Raw genomic sequence first — 26,588 nt, forward strand, 5'->3', positions numbered from 1 at the left:
TGAGTTATCAAAGACACGTTTGTGTTTTTGTGCTGAGAAATGTTAAAGATATGTTAAGATATAGAGTGTAGATGGTGGCCTCACAAGTGTTGGAAGTACTGAAGAGCTATTCAGCTTGCCAGAGAAGGGAATTAACTCTGTGCCATGGGTGGTCTCCCAACTACTGTACATAAAGACTGTCAAATTATACAGTTGTCCTAGAGAGCATACCACTCTCTTTTTTCCCAGATTTTTTTTATCCCATTTCATCCTCCATTAGTGCTAATTTTAATGTATTTATCCTGGTTGCTGCTCCACCCTCTGCCGATCTGGGGAGAGCCGAAACTGGCTCCATGCTTCCTCATGGAAGCATGGAGACATGGGCAGTAGCCAGCCGCTCCCACTGGATTTCTGATCATTACCGCCTGCTCCCACAACGTGTGTGTCATTGACCACCTGCAAGCCACGTTATTACCACCCGCTCCCGCCTGCTATATAGTGCTACCACTTCAGCGACCATGATATTGCATCTTTTGGTGAGGGGTTCCTATATGAAGGAAACCCCCAGGGGGCACGGGGAGAACATGCAAATGCCACAGAGAAAGGCCCTTTTGACGACCCGGGCGGTGGGCACTCGAGGACATGCGGACGGGCACGCACTCCTTCAGCGCTCACAGCGTCCCAGGTTGGAATCGAACCCAGCATACCACTCTCTGAACCAGCATCCAATGTGAAGTGTATGGACCTCACGTTCAATGATCTTCCCCTTGAGAGATTTCTCAATGGGAAGTGGAGTCCAACCACTTCCAGCTTAATGTCAGCCCCAAGTAGATGAGTGCACGGGACTGTTTTTTAAATCCCGCTCCTGCCCGCTCCCACTGGATTTCTGACCATTACCGCCTGCTCCCACAACGTGTGTGTCATTGACCGCCTGCAAGCCACGTTATTACCACCCGCTCTTCCGCCTGCTATAACAAAAGGCGGGGTCCCGCGGTACTTCATTGAACTGGACTCTCTTAAAAATCACATCATGTTTTCCTAATGTAGTGCTGTTTAAAGGCTGCTGCATTCAATTTAATCCCACCCGTAAAAAACATTTTTGCTTATAAGGCTCTAAAAATGTCACTGAAGGAGGTATCGATAGATTTCCTGCAAATATTGACATAATACAAAGTGTCTCAATCAAATATGTGCAGTGTCACATGTTTCATGTGAATTGTCACATGACCAGAGCTATTTAATACCTGTAAAGTACCTATGTTGTACCTATATATAGACATTATATTACTGTAAAGTACCTATGTTGTACCTTTATATAGACATTATATTATTGTAACCTTCTTGGTTGAGGTCCACCATAAGAAACCTCTCCTGTTTCTTCAGGATATCATAGAAGATATCTTTGGCTCTATCTCCACTGGCATGCAGAAAGTTACAGAGCTCTCTCATCTCCCGAGCAAAACAAGGAAGCCATTGAGAATTGGCTAGAAGAAAAATGTGGATCTAGCTGTCAAGGAAGTAAGTTGGAGTGTTCAACTTCCGTATATATGATCTTTGTGTGCAACACACGACCATGCACGCGACATAGGAGAACGCCAGGATTGGGGGGGTTTGCTTTCCCCTGTTTAGGGCGTGGTTTCTGAATGATGACGTGCTCCACAGTGTCTCTATAGTTCATAATACCCGCCTTCTCATGGGTCATATAATCTTATGTAGTTTATAAGGCTTTCAGGAGTTGTGACATCAAGTAAAAGAAACATACTGTATGAACTAAAGCGCAAATTATGCTCACGCGAAATCGCTGGCGCTAACTGCGCCGAGGGGGTCGCCGCTGCTGGGCGTCCTATCGGCGCAGCTCGGTGGAGGGGGCGTGCAGCTCCTCGAAAATGTGACTCCGCGGCATCAACGCGGACGTGACGTGACCAGCACGAGAGCTGTGATTGGCCGTTGCCTTGGCCCGCGCACATAAAGTACTTGTTGTGAGGAATGAGGAAATGCCATTTCCTTATTTAACAGTGCTTGTCCCTCATCTAGCAAAGCCTTCTGCAGGCTCACCGGAATAAGTTTTGAAATGGAGGGACAATAAAATGTCCCCCCACCGACATGATTGCAAGTTCTTGGTAAACGACACGATAACGTCATATGTAATGGACATAAGTGTACCACAAGCCACCTAGTGTTTTGGACGTGTACTGCAGCCAACGCGCCGAGTTATATTTATTTTTTTGTACTATCTATGTATTATTATCTGTACTATCTCCTTGGTTATAATATATATATCTTTTAGAAATATATATAAATAGATATTTTTTACATGGTGAGGTTCTCGATAAGCCCTTCTAGGGTTTCTTACCTCTCCAAGCACTGAAATGTTTTGTATTTTATTAATTTCCCCTCCAGGTGTAATACGCTTGGCATGTATTGTCTTTACAGTGCAAAAAATCAATAAATAAAAATAAAATTATGTTCGAGTATGCACAGTCTCGCTGTCGCCGCTAGTCGGCGGCAAGGCTCCAAGTCGAGGGTGCACAGAACCCTGTCAGCGCCTTAAATCGTTCATCATTTTAACACGTTCACTGCCAATGGCGAGTTGACTCGTCAAAAAAAATCCAACGGTTAACACATTCACTGCCAACAACGTGTAAACACGTTTTCAGAATCCAGCTGTTGACTGCCAACAACGTGTTTACACGTTTTTGGCATCGATTTTTTTTTTTTGACGGTGGGTTGTGCATCTAACCCTTTTACATCTCTTATATAATTATTGGAGCCACCGAACGTTTACAACCCATTCCACCGACCCACTAAGTGGCAACAGTGCTCTCCTGAGTCCTGACTAGAGGAAGGCAAGCATTTTTTTAACTTGTCACGCCATTCTCACCCCAGCCATTCTCATGAAAAATGGATGGGGGAAAACGCTTTCCTTTTCGCGCTGATTGCTGGCGATGCGGGATTGCAAATTTACATAATAGATTCAGCCGATCTACTATGATCGGGTGATAGATTACAGGTGGAGGAACACACTTTGAAACACGCAGCATAAATATGACCAGAATCGCAAAAGCTTCTCTCAACCAAAACTCCAAACGAGCGAGTCCATCCCGACTTCCTCAAACAGCGGCCGTGCAGACAGGCACAGGAGAGCAGCAAAGCACTGACTGGTGACAAGCTTGTCCGCCCACGGAGGGAGGAGTTGAAGCAACTCGAGAGGGAGGGAGAGAGAGAGAGAGAGAGAGAGAGAGAGAGAGGGAGGGAGAGCGAGAGGGAGGGAGAGAGAGAGAGAGAGCGAGAGGGGGAGGGAGAGAGAGAGAGAGAGAGCCAAAAATGAATGGTTAAAGTGACTGTTCCATCCAATTTCACAAAAAGCCGTTTATCTCTGAATATTCTTTCTGACGCTAAAACCATGCTGTATTCAACTGCTAATGCTTACATAACTACTAACTCTACAAACTAACTCTTTTAGACAGAGAAAGTACACATTCTATTAGTACTTTTGAGATATTGTATGTTCACAAACTCCAAGCTGAAACGAATCCTCGGCTCTTGTAAAATGAGCCATAATCCTCAAAAAACGGCTTGGCAGAAGCTACCTACAGCAAAAAAAAACGGCTGGCAGTCAATGTGTTAACTCATTGAATGCCAATGACGACAGCTGTCGTCAATTCAAATACTGACGTAGAGTGCCAATGACGACGGTTGTCGTCAATTGCGTTTTTTGACGGTGGGACGTGGATCAATCCCTGATACATCTCTGGTACAACTATTGTAGCTATTGGAGGTCTATAACCTATTTTACAGAACCCTTAGGTGGCGACAGTGCTCTCCACATAACAGAAAGGCAAGGAAAAAACAAAGAAGAAGTCGTTATGGAAACGGAAATCGCATCGCATCCGTATGCATCGATATGCTGAAGCACGTTACTGCAGCTGTGCCTGCAGCAGCCAATCTGCTCCCACAATTGAGCCGCTCTGTGTCGGTTGCGACAGCACAGCCGCACATCCACACCGTGGAGTTATTATTCTCAACTGGAAGCATCGTTGCCGGTGACAAACACACGCGGAACGCTGTAAAAAAGCCTGGCTGTTCCGCACCCTTCACTGTGCGCACAGCAAACTCAGCAGAGAGCCACCACAGACAGGAGGAGGAGTGTGCAGTTGAGGCGAGGCGGGGCGGGGCGGGGCGGGGGGGGGGGGGGGGCACGCAGAGCAGCACGCAACACCCAGACAGACCCAGGCAGCAGGACAGGATTGACAAACGCAAGCCAGAATATCCGATACCCACCAGCAGCAAATCAAAACCAGCAAGAAGCTGCAACCAGCAGCGCACGCAGGGGCCAGCGCTGCTGGTTGTAGCTAAAAATATTATTCTGCCAAACAAAATTCCCTGGCCTAAACTGTTTTATTGAAGGAAATTATTTTTGAGGTGTGACTACATTAGAAAAGATTAGCTTCAGAGTCAGTGATGTGCTTGAAATGATTAATTTCACAAAAGGCCAATTATCTCAGCTTCTAGAAAAAAATTGCTATTTTTGGATGAATCAAGCTATCTTCTCCGGCTCATAACTAAAGAACGGAAAATGGGATCAATAAACTTTTTTTTGCAGATGATAGAATAGAGTCTCATCGTTCTTTGTGCGTGTTCAGTGTTTACATAGTAATATCACACAATATTCTGTGGGCCTCGAGAAATCACTGAAAACGCTCTGAAACTCTGGCACTGGGAGCGTCCGTTCTCCAAAAGTGGCTGGCACTCAATGAGTTAACTGCCAACGACGAGTTGAGACGTCAAAAAAAAAAAAAAAATTTTTTGACGGTGCTACGTGGATCAATGCCCCCCACATCTCCTCTAAAAATATTGGAGCTACCGAACGTGTACAACCCATTCCACCGACCCACTAAGTGGCGACAGTGCTCTCCATTCTAGAGGAAGGCAAGCAAAAAGCAGTGTGAGGAGCTTGGGAGCTGGCGGTGGGGTTTTGCAAATTTGCATAATAGATTACGGGTGGAACACACTTTGAAACACGCAGCATAAATAAGACCAGAATCGCAAAAGCTTCATCAAAGCTCTCAGAACCCCGCCACGGGGTTCTAAGAGCTTTGATGAAGCTGCTGTGCCGCCAGCAGACAGGCACAGCAGCAGCAAAGCAGTGAGACTGGTGACGCGAGGTTACAGCAGCAGCAGAAACGAGCTTGTGACACGGCCGCTGCAGCCAAGAAGAACACACACGGAGGGAGGAGTTTGAAGTAGAGGGGTGTTTCCTGCTGTTATGGAGGAAATTACTGTTCAAAACTATTGTTTAGATGTCTGACGTCTTACTGATGCCAAAAATGAATGGTTAAAGTGACTGTTCTATCGAATTTCACAAAAAGCCGTTTATCTCTGAATAAATTTTCAGACGCTGAAACCATGCTGTATTCAACTGCTAATGCTTACATAACTACTAACTCTACAAACTAACTCTTTTAGACAGAGAAAGCACACATTCTATTAGTTCTTTTGAGATATTGTGTGTTCACAAAATCCTAACAGAAACGAATCCTCGGCTCTTGAAAGATGAGCCAGAATCCTCAAAAAAACCCTCTGGCAGAAGCTAACTAGTACAGTATTGAAAAACGGCTGGCAGTGAATGTGTTAACAGCCACACACAATGGTCAGTGAGAAGACCAACATGGCAGCCAGGGGGAGCCAGAGAATAGCTTTACCTTCAGTCTGACTGTCAGTGGGAGGCTGCGGACGAGGAGAAGCTCCTCTGTTCTCTGAAGGCTCCCCGACATCACTGACATCCACTGAGAGAGAGACAGAGAGAGAGAGAAACTTTAAAAGGGCTTGAATTTAACACCAGCAAACCAGCCAATAGCTCCTATTAATCCCACAACTCTTTACATTTATACTGAAGGACTGAAGGAAGTGAACATTCATCATGTTTAGTTTTCATCTGAGTCTCTCACATGAATAAAGGTCCTTTACACACCAAGAGTGATTCCTTTGTGCCATTAATTCACACGTCAATCATATTTTTTTTCAAACCTATAATCAATCAATGCAACTGTGAATATTGACGTCAACATTTCATGCAGCACATTTTTCAGATCAAGGCAGATTTTTTTTTGATTTTTTCCCCCCCGATTTTTTATCCCCATTAGTGCTCATTTTGATTTCTCAATCCTGGTTGCTGCTCTCTCCTCTGCCGATCTGGGGAGAGCCGAGACTGGCTCCATGCTTCCTCCGAGACATGGGCAGTCACAAGGCCGCTTCTTTTCAACTGACAGAGGAAGCTTCACCGGTAGGACATAGCACGTGGGAGGTTCACGCTATTCCAACCAGTTCCCCTCCCTCTGAACAGGCGCCCTTAACGATCAGAGGAGGAACCACATTAGCAACCAGGATGTTGCATGTTTTTGTGAAGGGGGTTCCCATATGAAGGAAACCCCCGGGAGGCACGGGGAGAACATGCAAACTCCACACAGAAAGGCCATTTTGCCGACCCCACCCGGGCGGTGGGCACTCGAGGACATGCGGACGGGCACGCATTCCTTCAGCGTTCACCTCGTCCCCAGGTGGGAATCGAACCCACAACCTTCGAGCTGTGAGGCGATAGTGCTAACCACTGCACCACCTCCCAAGGCAGATTTTTCTGAGTTTTCGGCTGCAACATGAACAAATCTACATAGATAAACAAAGACAAAATTATGTGTAGGCGACAATACCATGTCGGAGACTAGATAGGTGGCTACATAGGTTGGTTATATTTGTCTGTGTGTATTGATAACTATAGGATCTAGGACACAAGTCACACCTACAAACTTGACCAGAGGAAAATCTACTGTATGTCTTGATCATGAAAGATTATGAAGTGCATCACTCTGCAGTTATAAAACAATGTATTAGCTCCAATATTTCACTCCTGACACACACTTTGAACCAAACCGGTGTAATGCCGAATTCTGCATCCCTGGTGAGAGTTGCATCCCCACCATATTTTGTGCTGAAACAGGGGGATGCAAATCTCAGCAGGTACAAACCGCAGAGATTTGCATCCCCCTCTTTTAAAGCACCAAATTCAGCTTCCATGAGCCAAGACAGACCCCCAGGCCTGGAGGTCACCTCTACCCTGATTTTAAGCACCAGAGTTGGCCTCCATGAGCCAGGAGAGACGGAGGCCTGGAGGTCACCTCTGCCCTGATTTTAAGCACCAAAGTGGGCCTCCATGAGCCAAGAGAGACCCAGGCCTGGAGGTCACCTCTGCCCTGATTTTAAGCACCAAAGTTGGCCTCCATGAGCCAGGAGAGACGCAGGCCTGGAGGTCACCTCTACTTGGATTTTAAGCACCAAGTCGGCCTCCATGAGCCAAGACAGACCACCACGCCTGGAGGTCACCTCTGCACAGATTTTGAGTGCCAAAGGGGAGACCCTCACCCTCCAGCTCTATTGAGCTCAACAGTCACGTGACTTTTCGTGATGTAATTTGCCCTGAGCCCTAAGTTCCGTATTCATTTTCTCCAGAAACATTTTGATAAATCCTTATATAACAAGTTTTAAGGCTGGAACCAAGCCAACCCGTGACCTACTGAATCATGAGTGACCTTAAAACATTTGGTTTAAGCAAGAACAAAGAATAACAACAGGAAGAAAATTGATTTTCCCTATTGTTATTTTTTGTTCTTGCTTAAACCGAATGTTTGGTTGACTTGGTCCAAGCCTTAAAACTCATTATTTAAGGATTTATCGAAATGTCTATGGAGAAAATTAATGGGGAACTCACTTCTGGGGCAAATTACATCACGAAAAGTCACGTGACTGTTGAGCTCTATTGTACCCTGATTTAGTAAGTCAAAACAGCACAAAATATGGTGAAATAACTTAATAAACTATCGATGTCAGATTGTTTCTCATCAGCACCCACAAAGAAGATGCTGGGCTCTATCTTCCGACAGGCGCTATCCCCTAATAGTGCTTTGCACACCTGTTTGCCTTAATGCAGGGAAGATATAGCATCCCGCCTTGCGCCGTCCGCCAGGTGTTCTGCTGAGTTTTGCTCCTCCGCCAATCAGCAAAAAAAAGCATCCCCACCTCACGGGAGCATACTTGTAATAATTTATACAGAAATGTAACTGTTTAAAAGTGATATAATTGTCTGGTAGATGTGACGTCCCTGATGTCTAAGTTAAAACAGCCCCGAAATATGTTGGGAATGCAATTCTCGGCCGGGATGCGGAAAGGTTCACGGCAGGTGTCGCAAGCGCAAATTAGAGCTGTGCCAAAATCATCTGCGCCCCAAAATGCCTGCACAAACGGGATTTGGGCGGTCTTAAGTTAACTACCAGAGTGTACTCACTCGTGCGAGGACAGAGAGAGCTTATTGACAGATCGTCTGTGGTGCCAACGACCCTCCGGCTTATGAAGGTAAATAGCCTATGTCCATTGTCCAACAAGTTTTCTCAATTCATTTCCCTCTTTGTGATGTGATAAAAGTTTCTCAGTGAGTTATAGTTGATTGCCTCACTGAATTTTCTGCTAATACCCAATTTTAGCAGCATAATTTGATGTATTGGCGTGGCAAGGCTATGCATGAGATATCCAAAAGGAATTCCACTTTCCACTGCGCAAATACCTCTCTGCGCTGAGAGCGCAGCCGTAATCTCCGTGCAGCGCACCCAGCGCAGATAGGTATTTGCGCGTAAGAGGTCCTTTTCAAAGGTCTTAGCGCAAAGTAATTGCGCGCTGCTGACGATAGCATAATGCCATCTATCACCACATTTTAGTGCTGAAACGCCTGCTTTGGCTTCTGAGAGGCAATGCCCAGTACAATTATTACAGGTCAGGCATGCGCTTGTGTCCGCCCCCAATTTGCATTGCGCACGGTAGGGCTGCACGATATTGGAATAAACTGACATTGCGATATTTCCCCCGCCTGCGATATATATTGCGATATGAAAAAATACAGAGATTTTCACCAGATTACCAGAATAGCTCTATTTTAAAGAAAATAATGATTGGGTGATTTTGTAGAGGAGTCCATCTGATTTTGGAGGTCGAATTAGGTATGTTTCTCAACCACTGGGCTGTGGCCCACTGGTAGGCCTCAGGCTCAGAGTGCCATCTATCAGGGTTCATACACATTTTGACCAATGGATTTCCATGAAAATACATACATACTAGGGGTGCTCCAAAAAAATCGATTCTGAAAGGATCGCGATTCTTAATGCCACGATTCCTGGATCGATTCCAAACTCCCAAGAATCGATTCTTAAAATTGTAAAAAAAAAAAAACTTTTTTACAGTGCACCTGAACGCAACATGCAAGATACCGGCTGAATAAGTGTCCAAATGTTCATGTCGTTTGTGTACTGTACTGCCACGGTGCCACCACCTCTTGCACTTAAGAACTCTGGTTAATGTATTCCCCCCCAAAATCTACAGATCCCCCCCAGCCTATAAATCCATCTTATCTGAAGAACATAAGGGGGGAATTCCCTCCTAGTTTGCAAAATGAATTTAGGCCCTGACTGTAATACAGAAGTTGAATTTGAAGTTCAGCATTAATACATTTGTCATTTTTTGTCTTATATTTACCTTTGTGTGTTATTGCAATATAAAACTACATAATTGAGAATCGATTCGCGATTCTGGAATTGAGAATCGTTGGAATCGAGAATCGATTCTGGAATCGGATCGTGACCCCAGGAATCGGAATCGGATCGGATCGTGGCTTAGCCGGATCGGAGCACCCCTAATACATACATACATACATACATGAAAAAGTGAGTGATTCTACTGTAAAATGTCACTTAGTGTAATGCAGCTTTTAAAGCCAGGGAAAGAGAACATTTATGCCGTATCACCATATTACCATAATCCAACATCTAAGACCATAGGCTATATAGTCTCATATCACAAGATTGATATAAAATTTATATATTGCCCACCCCTAATATTGAATGCCAGAATCTACCTCCCAATGATGCTATTTGCAGAAAAACATTAGATTTCATTGTGATGCATTTACATCACAAGATGTAAATGCATGTTGTGACGTTAAATGAGCCTGAGGTCAGCTGTTTTAATTTTAATTTTCTACTCAAAGGTATTAAATAATGTTTCAATAAATCAACAGTGAAACACCCCTGTCACTTTACACACTTGGTCTGACCCCCCAGAAACCCCCTCCAGAAACTACCAAGTGGTACGCTCCGCATCTGGGGAGTTCCGGTTTTGGAGCGCACCGCAGTACAGACTAGAGAGACGAGGATTCACATGCAGCAGACCGGTGACAAACAATTCATTCATGAAAAGTAATAAATATACATTTAATTGCCGAGATATGTTTTGTCTTTGTATTTTCACCTAAATGTTTTGTGTAAATGAGTTGCTATGTATGATTAACTCTACCGTAACGTTACTGCTATCATCTGATGCATCATCAGAGACTGAGCCTGAGAGAGAGCCGCAGTGATAACACGGAAAACTTCTCAGTAATAATCTCTTTAGCCTTCGTGTCATTATAAGTTGCTGTCTTGCTTTTTGGTGGAACTCCATGGACATGAGTTACAGCAGCCTGCTGTATGCTAGGGCGATGCAAACTGTGGACGCATCCGCCTCCGCAATCACATCGTTTACAGACGGGCTACTGTCAGCAACGCAACATGAGCAAAAGTAATTCAATTGAGCTCTATGTGCATGTTTGTTGTGTTGTGTTGAAGCTAAGCACTAAATGAGTGAGTACAGTAGTGGGGCGTCTCTCTCCTTTGAGAGAGCCATTTCACTCAGTAGACTACCCCTAAAGTGAGAGTTTATCAAGCAACATGACGAGTTCATTTGCTTTTGACATCGCACGTCCTGCGATGTGACTATTGCACATGCGCACATCGCGATGACGATGTGTAAACGATATATCGTGCAGCCCTACCGCACGGCGTTAAACGAGCAAAAATGCTAAATTAGCGCTTTTGGGAAGATAGAGCCCTATATATTTTAAACAGTACTTTGCCATAGAAATCATTACAATGTGCTCCCACAAGGTGGGGGATGCAATTCTTGCCGGGGATGCAGAGTTCGGCATAACACCGGCACTCAGCTTGCCAAATGCCCTCATATTACCAAATGCTCACAGCTGGCTCTGTGTTCAAACTGGACTTATTTCAGTTATGACTTCTGATATTTGACATCAGACACACGGCTAGCCTCTGCTCTGACCTTTGACCTCAGACAAACACCTAGAGCCCTATCTTCCCCCTGGCCTTAAAATAGCGTTTAACGCCAGGCCAAGCGCTATTTAGTGGGTGTGGTCAGCGCAGTCCCTATTTTCCCCTCGGCGCTACACCCGGCGTTAACCACTTAACCACGCCTTTTAACACATTCACTGCCAACAGATTTTTCAATACTGTAGGTAGCTTCTGCCAAGGTTTTTTTTGAGGATTCTGGCTCATCTTTCAAGAGCCGAGGATTATTTTCTGCTAGGACTTTGTGAACACAAAATATCTCAAAAGAACTAATATAATGTGTGCTTTCTCTGTCTAAAAGAGTTAGTCTGTAGAGTTAGTAGTTATGTAGGCATTAGCAGTTGAATACAGCATGGTTTCAGCGTCTGAAAATGAAAGCTGAGATAAATGCCTTTTTGTGAAATTCGATAGAACAGGCAGAACAGTCACTTTAACCATTTATTTTTGGCATCAGTGAGACATCAGACATCTAAACAATATAGTTCTGAACAGTAATTTCCTCCATAACAGCACCCCTACCCCCCTCTCCTTCAAACTCCTCCCTCCGTGGGTGTGTCTCTGGTGGCTTTGCAGCGTTTGTCACAGGCGAGTCTCTGCTGCCTGGCTGCTGGCGGCCGCTCGTCGGGCGAGTCTGGATGGGGCTCGTTCGTTTCTGGGTTTTCGGTTGTGAGCTGGGATGAATCTGCGTGCGATTCTGGGCTTTCTGCTGGTGTTTCAAAGTGTGTTGCACCCAGTCTATTTTTGGAACCCCCCACCGTTGTGCGCCACCGTTGTGCGCCAGCGCGAAAGCGTTTTCGCCAAACCATTCTACAGTATGAGAATGGCTTCCTCACGCTTTTCCCTGCAGTTTTGGCTCGGCTTTCTCTAGTCTGGAGAGCACTGTCGCCACTTAGTGGGTCGGTGGAATGGGTTGTACACGTTCGGTGGCTCCCATATTTTTATAGGAGATGTAAAAGGGTTAGATCCACGTCCCACCGTCAAAAAAAAAAAAAAAAAAATTTTTGACGAGTTAACTCGTCCACGGCAGTCAACCGTTGTTGTTTTTTTGACGAGTTAACTCGTCCACGGCAGTGAACGTGTTAAGCGTAGAATTATGCACAACTCTGGTCATTGGTGAACTCCAGTTATGCTATGACATTCTTCCTTTCCAAACTCTGATCCACTCGATCCAGTCCGGGTTGAGGCTCCATGCTGTCATCTCTTCATTAGAGCTGGGTATTGGTTCAAATTTCAAGAATCGATTCGATTCCGATTCACAAGGTTGCGAATCGATTAATTTCGATTCGATTCGATTCGATTCCGATTCGATCAATTTTCAATATTGATTTGGTTAGTGATACCAAAACGTGGTTTTTGAGCTGTACCCTGAATTACATGACTGTCCAGTTATGTAACACAGGGGTTCCAACCAGCCAAGTAGATACATGGGGAAAAAAAGTTGCAGACCTGTTGTCAATTTTAATGGTTTTAGTTACACACCAGGTGCTGACAAAGGGTAAATAACAGCCTTTTCATCTGTCAATAAAGACACTTTCACAATTATGCACAGTGTTTGATTTCAGCCTATATAATTTCTAAAAGTAGATATTAATAATCTTCAAACATTTCCATTCATGTAGCCTACAGTATTTATGTTTTTGTTTCAACTACAAACATAATTAAACGTCAACTTGAAACTATGTTTCAACTACCACACACAGCATAATATTTTAGCCTGTTTATTTAAAAAATAAAATAAAAAATAAATAAATAAAAATTCGATCTCTGGACATATGAATCGATAATCGAGGATTAAAATGAAAATCGATTAAAAATTGGGGGAATCGATTTTTTGAACCCAGCCCTACTCTTCATTAGGGCTGCACGATTAATCGTATTTTCATCGTCATCGCGATATGAAAATGCGCGATGAACACATCGCAAAGGTCACGTGTTATCGCAAAAAAAATAAAAAAAAATAATAATATATATATATATATATATATATATATATATATTTTTTTACAGTGCACCTGAACGCAACATGCAAGATACCGGCTGAATAAGTGTCCAAATGTTCATGTCATTCTGGCCAATACTCCACTTCTGTTATAACATTTCAGTCTGGAATATGGAATATCTTTCAATAATCGTTATGACTAAAAGGCTAAAAGTAATCTCATGTGTAAGAAATGACTGTTCTACATTGAAGTAAAAATGTAAATAATTAACTTGTTGGTTTTGGATTTTTTTTGTTGCTTCAAGAGTGCATTTTTGTTCGTATGACCCTCAACACAGGCTTTGAGAATCCCGTGCCACTTACTGATACGTATGCTTAAATTAACACACTCATATTGCAAAATGAATTTAGGCCCTCACTGTACAGTAATACCTCACTGTAAGTTGAATTTGAAGTTCAGCATTAATACATTTGTCATTTTTTGTCTTAGATTTACCTTTGTGTGTTATTGCAATATAAAACTACATAATTGAGAATCGATTCTAGATTCTGGAATAGAGAATCGTTGGAATTGAGAATCGATTCTGGAATCCGATCGTGACCCCAGGAATCGGAATCGGATCAGATCGTGGCTTAGCCGGATCGGAGCACCCCTACCCATTAATATTTTTGTTTATAGCATTTTATTTATTTATCGCAGGTCATATCGTCATCGCAATATTGAACAGTGTTATCGCACATCGCAGCTTTTCCTCATATCGTGCAGCCCTACTCTTCATGCCAATTTGGATATCTCATCACAGATCAGCCTGAATAAAGCGATTCAACCTACAGCCAGGCAAATACAGATCTGTTCAGCAGGGCTGATGCGGTCTCCCTAGCCTATATAGAAGATTAACTATCGGTGACATTCCTGATAGCATCCAATTCCATGATCTTTATGTTGTATACACATAACTTTATAGTTAGTGAATAGTGAACAAGCACTCGGCTCATTCAGGACAGGCTTAGATTTATAACTTGTAGGCTACCTGCTGCTCCTGCACATCACTGCACAGGCTAAATGATGCAACATAAATATAGCCTACATTATGTAAAGTCATGGCATGAATGTGTTTTTATTGAAAAAGTATGTGTCAAGTAAACTAAGTCTTGTTGGAGCGGACATCACAGTACAACCGTGTTACAGTTGTCACTCGTCTATATCACATTGTATTTGCGACAGATATATATACGACCTGGATTACATGTATGTTTCACATAGGGTTGTGTTTTGATTTTTACGTTTCATTTTGTCCAATATTGAAATGTTCTAGAATTGCATGTTGTGTTAACATAAATATTATTTATATCTACCACTTAGCCTACTTAGGCTGATTTGGTTGCTATTTCTTGTCAAAATGTATTATTATGTATTTTGGGCCCTAAAAACATGATGCTATCTTCCCGAGGCAGGCGCAAAGCGTGTTTTTTTTTGCGTTTAACGCCAGTTTAGCGCCTAAGGCCAGTGGGAAAATAGGGCCCCTAGCCTCTGCTCTGGGGCAGTCGTCTCTCTGGGGTCAAACTTCCCCACAGACGTCCTGAAGTAGGTGTGAAAGCGGCCATGGTTTCAGCTCCTGTACCAAACAGTGGAACTCTGCATGCTCTCTCCTCTTCTCACAAGACATCACTGCTTGATGTTGACTATATTTGTTCCTGTCGCGATGGTTTGTTTAGAACCTATTTAACCACAAAATTGCGTCTTGTTTCCACCTGCGAATGATTCTGAATTGTCCTAATGTTTATTTGCGTCGCTCTTGGTGTGTAACAGCCTTAAGTGACACAAACTGTGTTCCTCTGTGCAGACCCATGTACATGTTCAGTTGAATTAAACCTGAACCATTGACCTGCTGTCATGAAGTTTACTGTTAGGGGACTCCCTCCTCACACATCTATCTGTTAGGGGACTCCCTCCTCACACATCTATCTGTTAGGGGACTCCCTCCTCACACATCTATCTGCTGTTAGGGGACTCCCTCCTCACACATCTATCTGTTAGGGGACTCCCTCCTCACACATCTATCTGCTGTTAGGGGACTCCCTCCTCACACATCTATCTGCTGTTAGGGGACTCCCTCCTCACACATCTATCTGCTGTTAGGGGACTCCCTCCTCACACATCTATCTGCTGTTAGGGGACTCCCTCCTCACACATCTATCTGCTGTTAGGGGACTCCCTCCTCACACATCTATCTGCTGTTAGGGGACTCCCTCCTCACACATCTATCTGCTGTTAGGGGACTCCCTCCTCACACATCTATCTGCTGTTAGGGGACTCCCTCCTCACACATCTATCTGTTAGGGGACTCCCTCCTCACACATCTATCTGCTGTTAGGGGACTCCCTCCTCACACATCTATCTGTTAGGGGACTCCCTCCTCACACATCTATCTGCTGTTAGGGGACTCCCTCCTCACACATCTATCTGTTGTTAGGGGACTCCCTCCTCACACATCTATCTGCTGTTAGGGGACTCCCTCCTCACACATCTATCTGCTGTTAGGGGACTCCCTCCTCACACATCTATCTGCTGTTAGGGGACTCCCTCCTCACACATCTATCTGCTGTTAGGGGACTCCCTCCTCACACATCTATCTGTTAGGGGACTCCCTCCTCACACATCTATCTGCTGTTAGGGGACTCCCTCCTCACACATCTATCTGCTGTTAGGGGACTCCCTCCTCACGCATCTATCTGTTAGGGGACTCCCTCCTCACACATCTATCTGTTAGGGGACTCCCTCCTCACACATCTATCTGCTGTTAGGGGACTCCCTCCTCACGCATCTATCTGTTAGGGGACTCCCTCCTCACACATCTATCTGCTGTTAGGGGACTCCCTCCTCACACATCTATCTGCTGTTAGGGGACTCCCTCCTCACGCATCTATCTGTTAGGGGACTCCCTCCTCACACATCTATCTGTTAGGGGACTCCCTCCTCACACATCTATCTGTTAGGGGACTCCCTCCTCACACATCTATCTGCTGTTAGGGGACTCCCTCCTCACACATCTATCTGCTGTTAGGGGACTCCCTCCTCACGCATCTATCTGTTAGGGGACTCCCTCCTCACACATCTATCTGTTAGGGGACTCCCTCCTCACACATCTATCTGTTAGGGGACTCCCTCCTCACACATCTATCTGCTGTTAGGGGACTCCCTCCTCACGCATCTATCTGTTAGGGGACTCCCTCCTCACACATCTATCTGTTAGGGGACTCCCTCCTCACACATCTATCTGTTAGGGGACTCCCTCCTCACACATCTATCTGCTGTTAGGGGACTCCCTCCTCACGCATCTATCTGTTAGGGGACTCCCTCCTCACACATCTATCTGCAAGCAAGATAGGCTAACAGTTCATGCTATTGTTCCTATAATATAGAATACTTAATTTACGCATATGACCAAAGGGTCGAGGTTTGTCACCTGTCCGCACTTTTCTCTTCCTATGACTTACCTTCTGGCAAACTCTGCACTAGATCATTCTTCTTCATCTCCCTCAAAACTCTCTTGGTCACCTCCAGAGAGTTTTCATGGTAGGTCTGGACCATCAGATCCACTGTGTCCAGCCTGTCTGCATTACACAGTCGGCTCTTTGGGATGACTGGGAAGCCTTCCAGGATGTCAGGAACCAGCTTCAGGAACCAATTGAACTTCTTGAACTCTTCATCGTCCAAATCCTCTAATTCTTTTAGCAGCGGCATCAGCAGCTTGTTAGATGCCATCTTTGTTGCTTCCTGCAAATCAGAGGTTATTTTCAACTCAATTATGTCATTTCTTCACTGTGATGATTAAAAATGCATCTCAGCTCATGGGGTGTCCTGGTGGCTTTTTTGGCTCATGACAACTCAAAACTGAAGACTCAGGTCACGTGACCTGATCAAGGACATGATAAACGTGACAGATTTGCATAAGACTAGACGTTGACAGACATTGTTAAACTTACACAAATCACTTATCCTGTCACACAGGAAACAATTATAAAATATAATTGAGAAACAGTTGCACTTGACTCAACTCTTTCACCTCCTGATATGAGGAACAGAATCCAAGGTTACCAAGTGTTTCCACCAAAAATCTAGATCCAAATTGGTGATGCATTTGTAAGTCCTATCTGTAATGGCGTGATGAGAACCCTTGCCCTTGCTGCCCGCATGGCCTGTCCTATTGCAGCTATGTTTAACTCACAGTTCTTGCCAGCAAACAGTTATTTGAGGAGAAGCTGAAGGGTTTCCATGTTTCCTTTGGCAGATTATTTTCACATGAGGGATATGCATCTCTGGGAATCTTGATATATTTTATGTCGGTCTTTACCAGTCTGGCAGCAGTTTTCACAAGACACACTTTTTCTTCAACATCATTATTGTCCTTCTTAGATGCATGCAAAAATGCACTCAAAATATTTGAGGCCTTCTGCTTCAATTTAACCACTTCTGGTTCGCCATTGATTTCTGTAATGATTATTTGATCACCACTTCAAGGTATTGTTCAATTTTCACAGGTCTCCAAGTGTAATTTGCTCATCATCATTCTGTTCTTAATAGCTGTCTGCTCTTTTTTTTTGGACAACCATGTTCTTCATCAAAGGTCTGAGGTATTTGCTTTTGGTACGGAAGTTCACACTGCATTTTTGGTGATAGATGGCATCTGCAGCATGAAGTTCTTGGGCAAATTATTCCTGAAGGTCTTCTTCCTCTGTGGTGTTTTATGGCAGTTGGCATCCTTTATGTTGCATCGCCTCCTTCTGAATTTATCCATCCAGTGTTTCCCTACATTCTGTAAAACCCGATCCCCTCTCCTCTTCTGTTGGTCTTTCCTGAAAGCAGTAGCGGCTCCAGCCAATTGTGCCTGGGGGGGCTAAGGGGGGCTTAAATATTTACAGCGGGGGCTAACTTTTTCTACATAAATAGACAGTGGTTCTCTTCTCAACCTGTGGTACAGGTACCACTAGTGGTACGCGGGGGCCCCTCCCTCTCATACATTCATAGCTTTCCGGCAGACTGATTCATGCCTTACGGTGGTCCTAACAGGAAACATAAGTGGGCGGGCGGCGGTGTGTGCCACGATTGTTATGTATCAGTGATGTCATCAGTGATGTCACTTGAGCAATTGTGATGTCATCAGTGATGTCACTCGAGCAATTGTGATGTCATCAGTGATGTAATAAATCCTTCTTCTGTGGTGTTTTATGGAAAAGTTGGCATCCTTTATGTTGCATTACCGCCTGGCTGAGGCTTTATAAGTGGTGGGAGTATAAGTAGGGAGAAGAGCACAAGTGGTGCATCATCTCCAGAGTTAAGCTTAGTTGCTAATAAGTAGTAGTAAGTGCTATAGGAATTAGCTAGTAAGCTATTATTAAGCTAAACCTATTAGTAAGCTATTAGCTAACTAGTAAGTGCTTATTAAGCTAGCCACTTTGAATGGTAACAGACAATGACTGTCATTGGTAACAGACGATAAATGGCGGTCAACTTATCCATAACCCTCGGGATATGGAGAACACTTAGCTGTCCACTCGTCTGCATGTTTGAGCTACAACTTGCGCTGTGCCTTGTTGAAATCACTGACAATTGCCTCCAATGCGAGACTCATGAATGACATGAAGTTATGGTTTGCGATGGCTGTCTGAGGGAATAAGATGTGCATGAAAACTCACCCTTTTCCACTAACTGTAACTAGGGATGCAACGATATGAGTTTTTGACGGTATGATAACCTTTGACAAAAATACCACGGTTTCACGGTATCGCGGTATTGCGGACCATTTGTGTTTTTACAATAGCCGGAATATTCCCATACAGCCGACGTCGTCTTTTTAGATGGGGGTAAGTTCAGGGAGGTCCTTGCGGCTCCTCTCTACTGTGCTCTAGTCTAGGTAGGCATACAGCCAGGGGGAGGGGCCGCGTAAGCTGCACTCTGCAAGCGACCTGGGCACTTTGTTTTGGGGAAACAGCTGATACCGTGGGGAAGGTATGACGGCAAATTTTAGTGGTTTTGATACCGTGACGTTTTCAAACCGCGGTATACCTTCAAACGGTATACCGCTGCATCCCTAACTGTAACATTAGAACATATTAGCCACACTTAAATTTTTGATGTTTGTTTTGTTGGTTATGTTACAGTATGTTTGGTAGGGCTTTTCCCTAGCCCCGCCCCTTTCCTGACCACACCCCCTCCAACCTCCCACATACACTTCCCCCCGATACACCTGTCCATGCCCCCTACCCACCTCTCGAATCCAGACTCTCTACGACCTTCCTAGTTCCTATCCCTAGCAACGGACACTTTTTTCCCTAGCCCCGCCCCCTTCATTGACCCGACCCGGATCGGATCCGCTCCAAAATGTAATGGGTTCTTCATTGGCCCATGCTACACCCTTCCACCAATTTTTCTCACAGATTCCCTAGCCTATATAGGAGAAAGCACACCGTACATTCTACTGGTGTGAATAAGACTAAAAATGTTTTCACTCTGTTGAAACATTTTAATTTTAGCTCACATACCTCTGAAGGTGTTCAGGAATGGTCAGCCACCAATATTGGACAATCTAGGGAGCCGTAGTCAGCGCTGCTCATTTTCAGTGTGAAAGCCTAGTGGAAAAAAATACACAGGACTTGTTAATAATGCAATTAGTGTTTTGATGCCATATCTACAGGACCACTTTGTTACAAACACTCAATACTACATGTATGTTTCCTCAGCATGGTCAGAACAGAGGGTGCTTCCCAGTTTTCACTTCATTTATTTATGTTAACTGTTAAATATCTTTTTCCTTTCTTTACTTGGTAAATTGGTAAATGGAGAAAGCAGCAAAAGCAAACAGGGTGTGGCTGCCTCAGAAGTCCTCAAACAGTAGAACTCTCTGGCTGCTCCAGCACAACACATTCTCACAGCCAAGTCCTCAAACAGTAGAACTCTCTGGCTGCTCCAGCACAACACATTCTCACACCAAAGTCCTCAAACAGTAGAACTATCTGGCTGCTCCAGCACAACACATTCTCACAGTCAAGTCCTCAAACAGTAGAACTCTCTGGCTGCTCCAACACAACACATTCTCACAGTCAAGTCCTCAAACAGTAGAACTCTCTGACTGCTCCAACACAACACATTCCCACAGTCAAGTCCTCAAACAGTAGAACTCTCTGGCTGCTCCAGCACAACACATTCTCACAGTCAAGTCCTCAAACAGTAGAACTCTCTGGCTGCTCCAACACAACACATTCTCACAGTCAAGTCCTCAAACAGTAGAACTCTCTGGCTGCTCCAACACAACACATTCTCACAGTCAAGTCCTCAAACAGTAGAACTCTCTGGCTGCTCCAGCACAACACATTCTCACAGCCAAGTCCTCAAACAGTAGAACTCTCTGGCTGCTCCAGCACAACACATTCTCACAGTCAAGTCCTCAAACAGTAGAACTCTCTGGCTGCTCCAGCACAACACATTCTCACAGCCAAGTCCTCAAACAGTAGAACTCTCTGGCTGCTCCAACACAACACATTCTCACAGTCAAGTTCTCAAACAGTAGAACTCTCTGGCTGCTCCAGCACAACACATTCTCACAGTCAAGTCCTCAAACAGAAGAACTCTCTGGCTGCTCCAGCACAACACATTCTCACAGTCAAGTCCTCAAACAGTAGAACTCTCTGGCTGCTCCAGCACAACACATTCTCACAGTCAAGTCCTCAAACAGTAGAACTCTCTGGCTGCTCCAGCACAACACATTCTCACAGTCAAGTCCTCAAACAGTAGAACTCTCTGGCTGCTCCAGCACAACACATTCTCACAGTCAAGTCCTCAGACAGTAGAACTCTCTGGCTGCTCCAGCACAACACATTCTCACAGCCAAGTCCTCAAACAGCAGAACATTTGCTCAGGAACTTTTTTTCATGCCCTGGGTAACTCTCTCCTTACTTTTCAACAAGGTCGGGGTTGACGTGGTTGGCAGACGAGGTTGGCAGTGAATGTTGTATGGTTAGGCACAAGGTCTCACTGGCCAGCCTTCCCTCCCTTCCTTGAGAGGGGTCTGGCTGCACGGAAACAGGTTACTGGGATAAGCCCTCCCCTGCTCTACTCTGCTCTCCCATTGGAGCGACTTTTTCAGTCGCTGCCGGATGTCTGCTCCCCGCTTATTACAAGCTCTGTCATTGGCTCCGACCATGTCAATCAGAGCGCCTTCCACTCCCTCCTCCCTGTGTGTCGCTGTAAACAGTGCCCTGCTGCCTCAGTGAAAACAACAACGCTAACTAGCTAGCAAGCTAACGGCTACACGTTGAAAATGGCAAGTTGGATTGTTGGAAACAATTTTCCAATTTGCCACTAAGCGCCGCCCATCGCAATTCCACAATGGAGAGCTGCCCGGCCAGACTCCTCTCCCGGAAGGGAGGCATTTTGGATCACTTCCAGGGCAATTTGTTTTATCAAATGTTGGGAAATACCTTATCATAGTTTGTCTATGACTGCGTTTACATGGACTTGAGTATCCCGGTTATGAGGCTTATCCTGGTTTTGATCATATTTGGGATATGGCGTTTACATGGAAGAGAGAGAAAGCAGGTTACTCATATCCCTGTATACATGATCAGTACTAGTATCCCGGTTACTGATCACTGCATGCTATTTGCGCAGGCGCCTGTGATCTTTACAATACAAACCGGGGTCATTATTATTATTATTATTATTATTATTATTATTTTGCTTATATTGGGTGCGTGTGACGTGACGTCATTCACCTTTTTTGGGCAAAGACGTGGGATTCCCTTGGATTCCGTCTTCATGGTGGAGTGTCCCCGTTTGCGCGCAGCGCGCGGCTTTTGCTTTCATTTGAGTCACAACACCTTCGTCCTGTAGTCTGTATACTACAGACTTGAATAGGGCAGCATTTCGATGCTTTCTCCTATCTAAGCTGCCAAGCATTTAATTATTTCATCACCGAAAGACAAAACTTGGCAAAACTCCATTTCCTCATCGCTCCAGAAGTGAGACTTTTAAGTCGAATTGCACTGACATTTGCGCGTGAGTATTTCCAGGTAAAACGATTATGTGCGGGACCTACAGCAGCGAGGGTAGAGAGGAAAATGCCTGGAGTCTGACGGCGGTCTGATGAGGAAGTAGGCTAATCGTGCGGCACTTCTATACTTTCTAATGTTACTGGACCAAATTCTGATAGTGAAATGGGTCATTTTGCGCGAGCTGTGTTGTGTACGGTAGCGGTGTTCACTTCACACCGCTCGGCGAGTCAGCAGCATGGAGCCCTCTCCACCTCGCTCCTCGCTTCTCTACCAGGCTGTCTGTCACCACTGCCCTGCACCAGGCACTCGTCTCTCACTCACAGATTCCCCTCGCGTTGGAGGGTGTTCACGGTGTGTTTCGCGTTGTTTGGTCATGAAATGGAGAAAAGAAATGCCTGCAAGTCTGCTGCCTTTTGGAGATGAACTGAACTCGCGCCTGCGCAGGTAGTCTGCTGCGGTCAGAAAGCAGGATAAGGTGTATACATGCAGCAGTATCCGGGGTTCTTTCGGAGTACTCCACCTAGCATAACCGGCTTTCTCAAAACCGGGATAAGGGCTTATCCAGGTTTCTGAAACCGGGATATGATGTTTACATGCGCAAACACAAAAACGGGATACTCCAAAACCCCGACAGTAACCGGGATACTCAAGTCCATGTAAACGCAGTTTGCATGACAGACCAATATTCAATAACTCGTATCCAAACTTATTTTATTTCTAAAAGTAAGCAAAAATACTAAACAGCTCAACTTTCATTGAAACAAGCTGAAAAAGTTAGGCATATATCCTTATTTCTCTACTCTTTCTGTTACATGAGGCAACAGGGGTCACCACAGTAGGCATCAAGAGTTTTTAAAGCTTCACGAGCCAAAAGGTTGAGGACCACTGCTCTAGTTAGTAGACGAATATGACAAGATTGAAATTAGCGATGCAACGATTCCAACATTCAACAAGGGCAAATTCAGCCCCAGACCACGTGCGGCGTGTGGCAACTGCGGGGGCAGGCATCCCTGGGGTGTGGCTCGATGGGGTACAGCCACGGATGGAGTGATGTTACATTTTATTAAATCAAAGCACATATTTAAAAAAGATACAATGATTTCCTAATAAAACTGTGTGTTTATGCAAATAACCACAATAGATGGCAATATTAAAGGAAAAGAATAGCATTTAGAATTTTGGATTGTTTACACTGACTTCAAGGCGGTTGAAATTATTTTTCGGGATGGTTCATTCTGTTGTTTTGGTAAAAGTAATGCAAAAGTTGTATAACCACTAACGAGTTACTCTACACAGTAAGTAATATTGTAAAGTAACTTATTACTTTTAAATCAAAGTAACTAGTAATATGTAGTATATTACATTTTGAAAGTAACTGCCCAACACTGCTAACAGTACCCACAGGTAAGTTGGCCGCCCACAGTAAAAAACCTCCGGCTTTCCTTCCTCTCCTTTTACGCACGACATACAGCAGGGAGGGAATGACGCACGCAACATTTAACATGAATGAAATGAGGGTTAAAACTTAACTCGCCCAGCTGGCGGGACACGTTCCGCCCCTCCCCCCCCCCCCCCCCCCCCCGGGATGCATTTATACTCAATGTAAGTGATCAGCATGTTACATTGTACAATGGTAATAGGGAGAACAGCCCATGAAAAGTCACAACGAAACGCTGTTATGTGCAGTACCTACTGAGTGTGCTTTCACTCTCAAACGACCGCACATCAGCACATGAATGAATCACCAAACTTGTTTTTACTGAATAGCCGTTTCAGTTCTCAGCCCTGAGCCTACTCTGTGCTGATTTTAACACATTTACTTGGTGAAATTACTAAAAACTAACAGTTGCAAATCAAAGTTTAGCCTACCACATGGGTCAAGAAATGTCGTGAAAACACAGCTCAGTGTTCAGGGCTCAGTGGCTCGAAAGCGTCCATTTTTGAGAGAAGGAGCCACACATTGACGTCATTTGACGCTCGCGGCCCTCGCTCCTCCCCCGCGCCTGGCGAGCATAACGGTGAGCATAACACAAGCTTAAACAATGGCTTTTGGTCGGCGGTGCTGGACGCTAAACACAAAACTGGAGAGCGGTGAGTAGGGATGCAGGGGTTAACCGGTTTGACTATTAACCGCGATTTAAAACGTCACGGTTATATAACCGCAGAGGCTCCGCTACACCGAGTGTTTTGTTTCACAACAGTCCGTCAGTTTAAACTCCCATGCGGCGCAGACGGCGCTGGAAGGAGAGGAACCTGTCTCTCTCGCTTCGTTTCCGCACGGACTATTTAGCGGAGGCACCAAACACAGGCAGCTGCCATGTCTCCCAGTAGTAGCCAGTCTGTAGCCTAGCCATGGACGCCAGCACCAAAATAAATGTTGCAATACATGTCCCACAAGGTTTCTGAGATGAGGGGAAAGTCTGAGCTGGTGTTACGTTAAACCAAACGTGGAGAGGAGGCAGCGGATTTGTTTAGCGTTAACATACAGTCATTGACGTTAACGTTAGCTGTTGTGGCTAATGTTAGCTAGCTGGCCATAGCCTAGCGTACATAGTTCCTCAAGCTCATTGTGACCAAACATCCCCGCATTTAAAGCACTTCATGCTCCCAGCGCTGGCCTAAACCATAGAGAACCTCATGCTTTACACGAAAACAAACATCAAGGGTTTGTGTCAACTCCAAAAGCAACCCGCTAACGTTACATGTAGGCCTAATAACGTGAAGCTAACATAGCTAGCTGCTTGGCAGTCCTGATCTGACTGAGACAAGGAAAACAAATGCGCACATTTACATAACAAACACCAGTCAACACCACAGAGTGTCCTTTCTTTAATCTAGAGGAGCATTTTCCAGTAAAAAGTGAAACGACACATGATGGCTTATAGTGAGGCTTTCCATGCCTGCCCCATCATCACTTCAATAGAACTGACCCCAATGCAACATTCAGACGGCACATTTAGTTGCCAGTAACATGCCAATATAAGTTACTATGCCTTTTGTGTTTTTTTCTGCAGACTAAGCAGCTATAGGCTTTCGCTTCTATAAAATAATAATAAAATATTTTTTGTATTGACTATTGAGTGATACACTAACATTTACTAATACAATCATATTATATCAGAAATGTTGTTTGTTTTATGTTCACAATAGTGATGTCAGTTAGATTTGATTAGGTCAGAGCCATGGAATATTAAATCATCCATTTTTGCTCACTACATCTGCCCTTTCTTCTTTTTTTAATCCCAGGTGTGCATAAAATACAGGTTAAGAACTTATTTTTTTAAATACAAAAATGTGAAAAAAGTAACATAGTATGTTTATCGTATCGGTTATTGGCCAGGAGAATATTTATCGGTTAGCGTAGGCCTATACTATCGGCTGTAAAAATCCATATCGTGCATTAGTATTCCGGAAGGCAGCAATTAAGATTGTGGGGGAAATACAATAAAACCTCTATTTAGAGAATGCTCATGTGATTTTTATACGTCCATAACAATAATCGTGAAACCGTGATAATCGTGGTTTTTTCTCAGACTATAATCGTACATCAAAATTTATAATCGATGCATCCCTAGCGGTGAGTCCTGGGCCCTGTCTGCAACGCCGTTCCCCAAACGTCTCCTCCCACAGCAGTGGTGTGTGTGTGTGAGTCAGTGTGTGCTCGTTGAAATGAAGGCAGCGTCCCAAGCGGGTGGGGTCAGGCGTATGGAAACACACCACCCCTTCGGGAAATGAGAGTGAAAGTCATCCAGTGCCCCCGAAAGTGCAAAGCATCCTTTCCGTTCCATGACTGACTGATTCTCATTAAAATACTAGTCAGATGACCAGTGGTAAAAACAAAAACAATCTTCATGATAAACAAAGAACTGAACTATTTGAAGCCGTTCACACTATCTTTGGATGAGCACAAATTCAATCATACAAATATTATGAAACTGTGTATAATGTAATTTGGTACCCCCCCCCCCCCCCCCCTGTATAGGCTGGGCTATTTAGGCTTGCTGTCTTGTTTGAATTTGACGTGTGTGTGTGTGTGTGTGTGTGTGTGTGTGTGTGTGTGTGTGTGTGTGTGTGTGTGTGTGTGTGTGTGTGTGTGTGTGTGTGTGTGTGTGTGTCAGTGGAGGTGTTTCTATTGAGGGAGAGGAGGATGGACCTCCTCTATTTTGTAGAAGAGATTGGGGATTTTATATAATAATCTTTTTTTTTTATAAAATATCAATCAAATGTGTTTTTTCTGATGTGCGGACGCTCCTTTTTTCATTCATTATATTCTTAAAATGCTTCAACAACAGTGACACCTGTAGGGCACTGATGGAAATGAGAGCTCCATGCAGACTGGACTGCATGCAGACTCCATGCAGTCTGGCCCGGCCCCCGAGGGGTACGGTCAGGGGCGCCGT

The 26,588-nt window shown here is 44.5% G+C and overlaps 1 protein-coding gene across 1 annotated transcript in view; it reads right to left on the reverse strand.

Moving 5' to 3' along the window:
* LOC310789401 (NLR family CARD domain-containing protein 3-like) overlaps nt 1-26,588 on the reverse strand; it is an 86,499-nt gene that overhangs the window by 36,045 nt on the left and 23,866 nt on the right. The window contains exons 2-4 of the mRNA XM_083651044.1: nt 19,681-19,767; nt 16,636-16,915; nt 5,682-5,765 (exon numbers count right to left, since the gene is read on the reverse strand). Coding sequence (XP_083507170.1) covers nt 5,682-5,765; nt 16,636-16,903 — 352 coding nt within the window. The 5' untranslated portion in view covers nt 16,904-16,915; nt 19,681-19,767. The remainder of the gene's footprint in view (nt 1-5,681; nt 5,766-16,635; nt 16,916-19,680; nt 19,768-26,588) is intronic.

Source organism: Poromitra crassiceps (genome assembly GCF_964638095.1).
Source record: "Poromitra crassiceps genome assembly, chromosome: 14".
NCBI classification, from domain to species: domain Eukaryota; kingdom Metazoa; phylum Chordata; class Actinopteri; order Beryciformes; family Melamphaidae; genus Poromitra; species Poromitra crassiceps.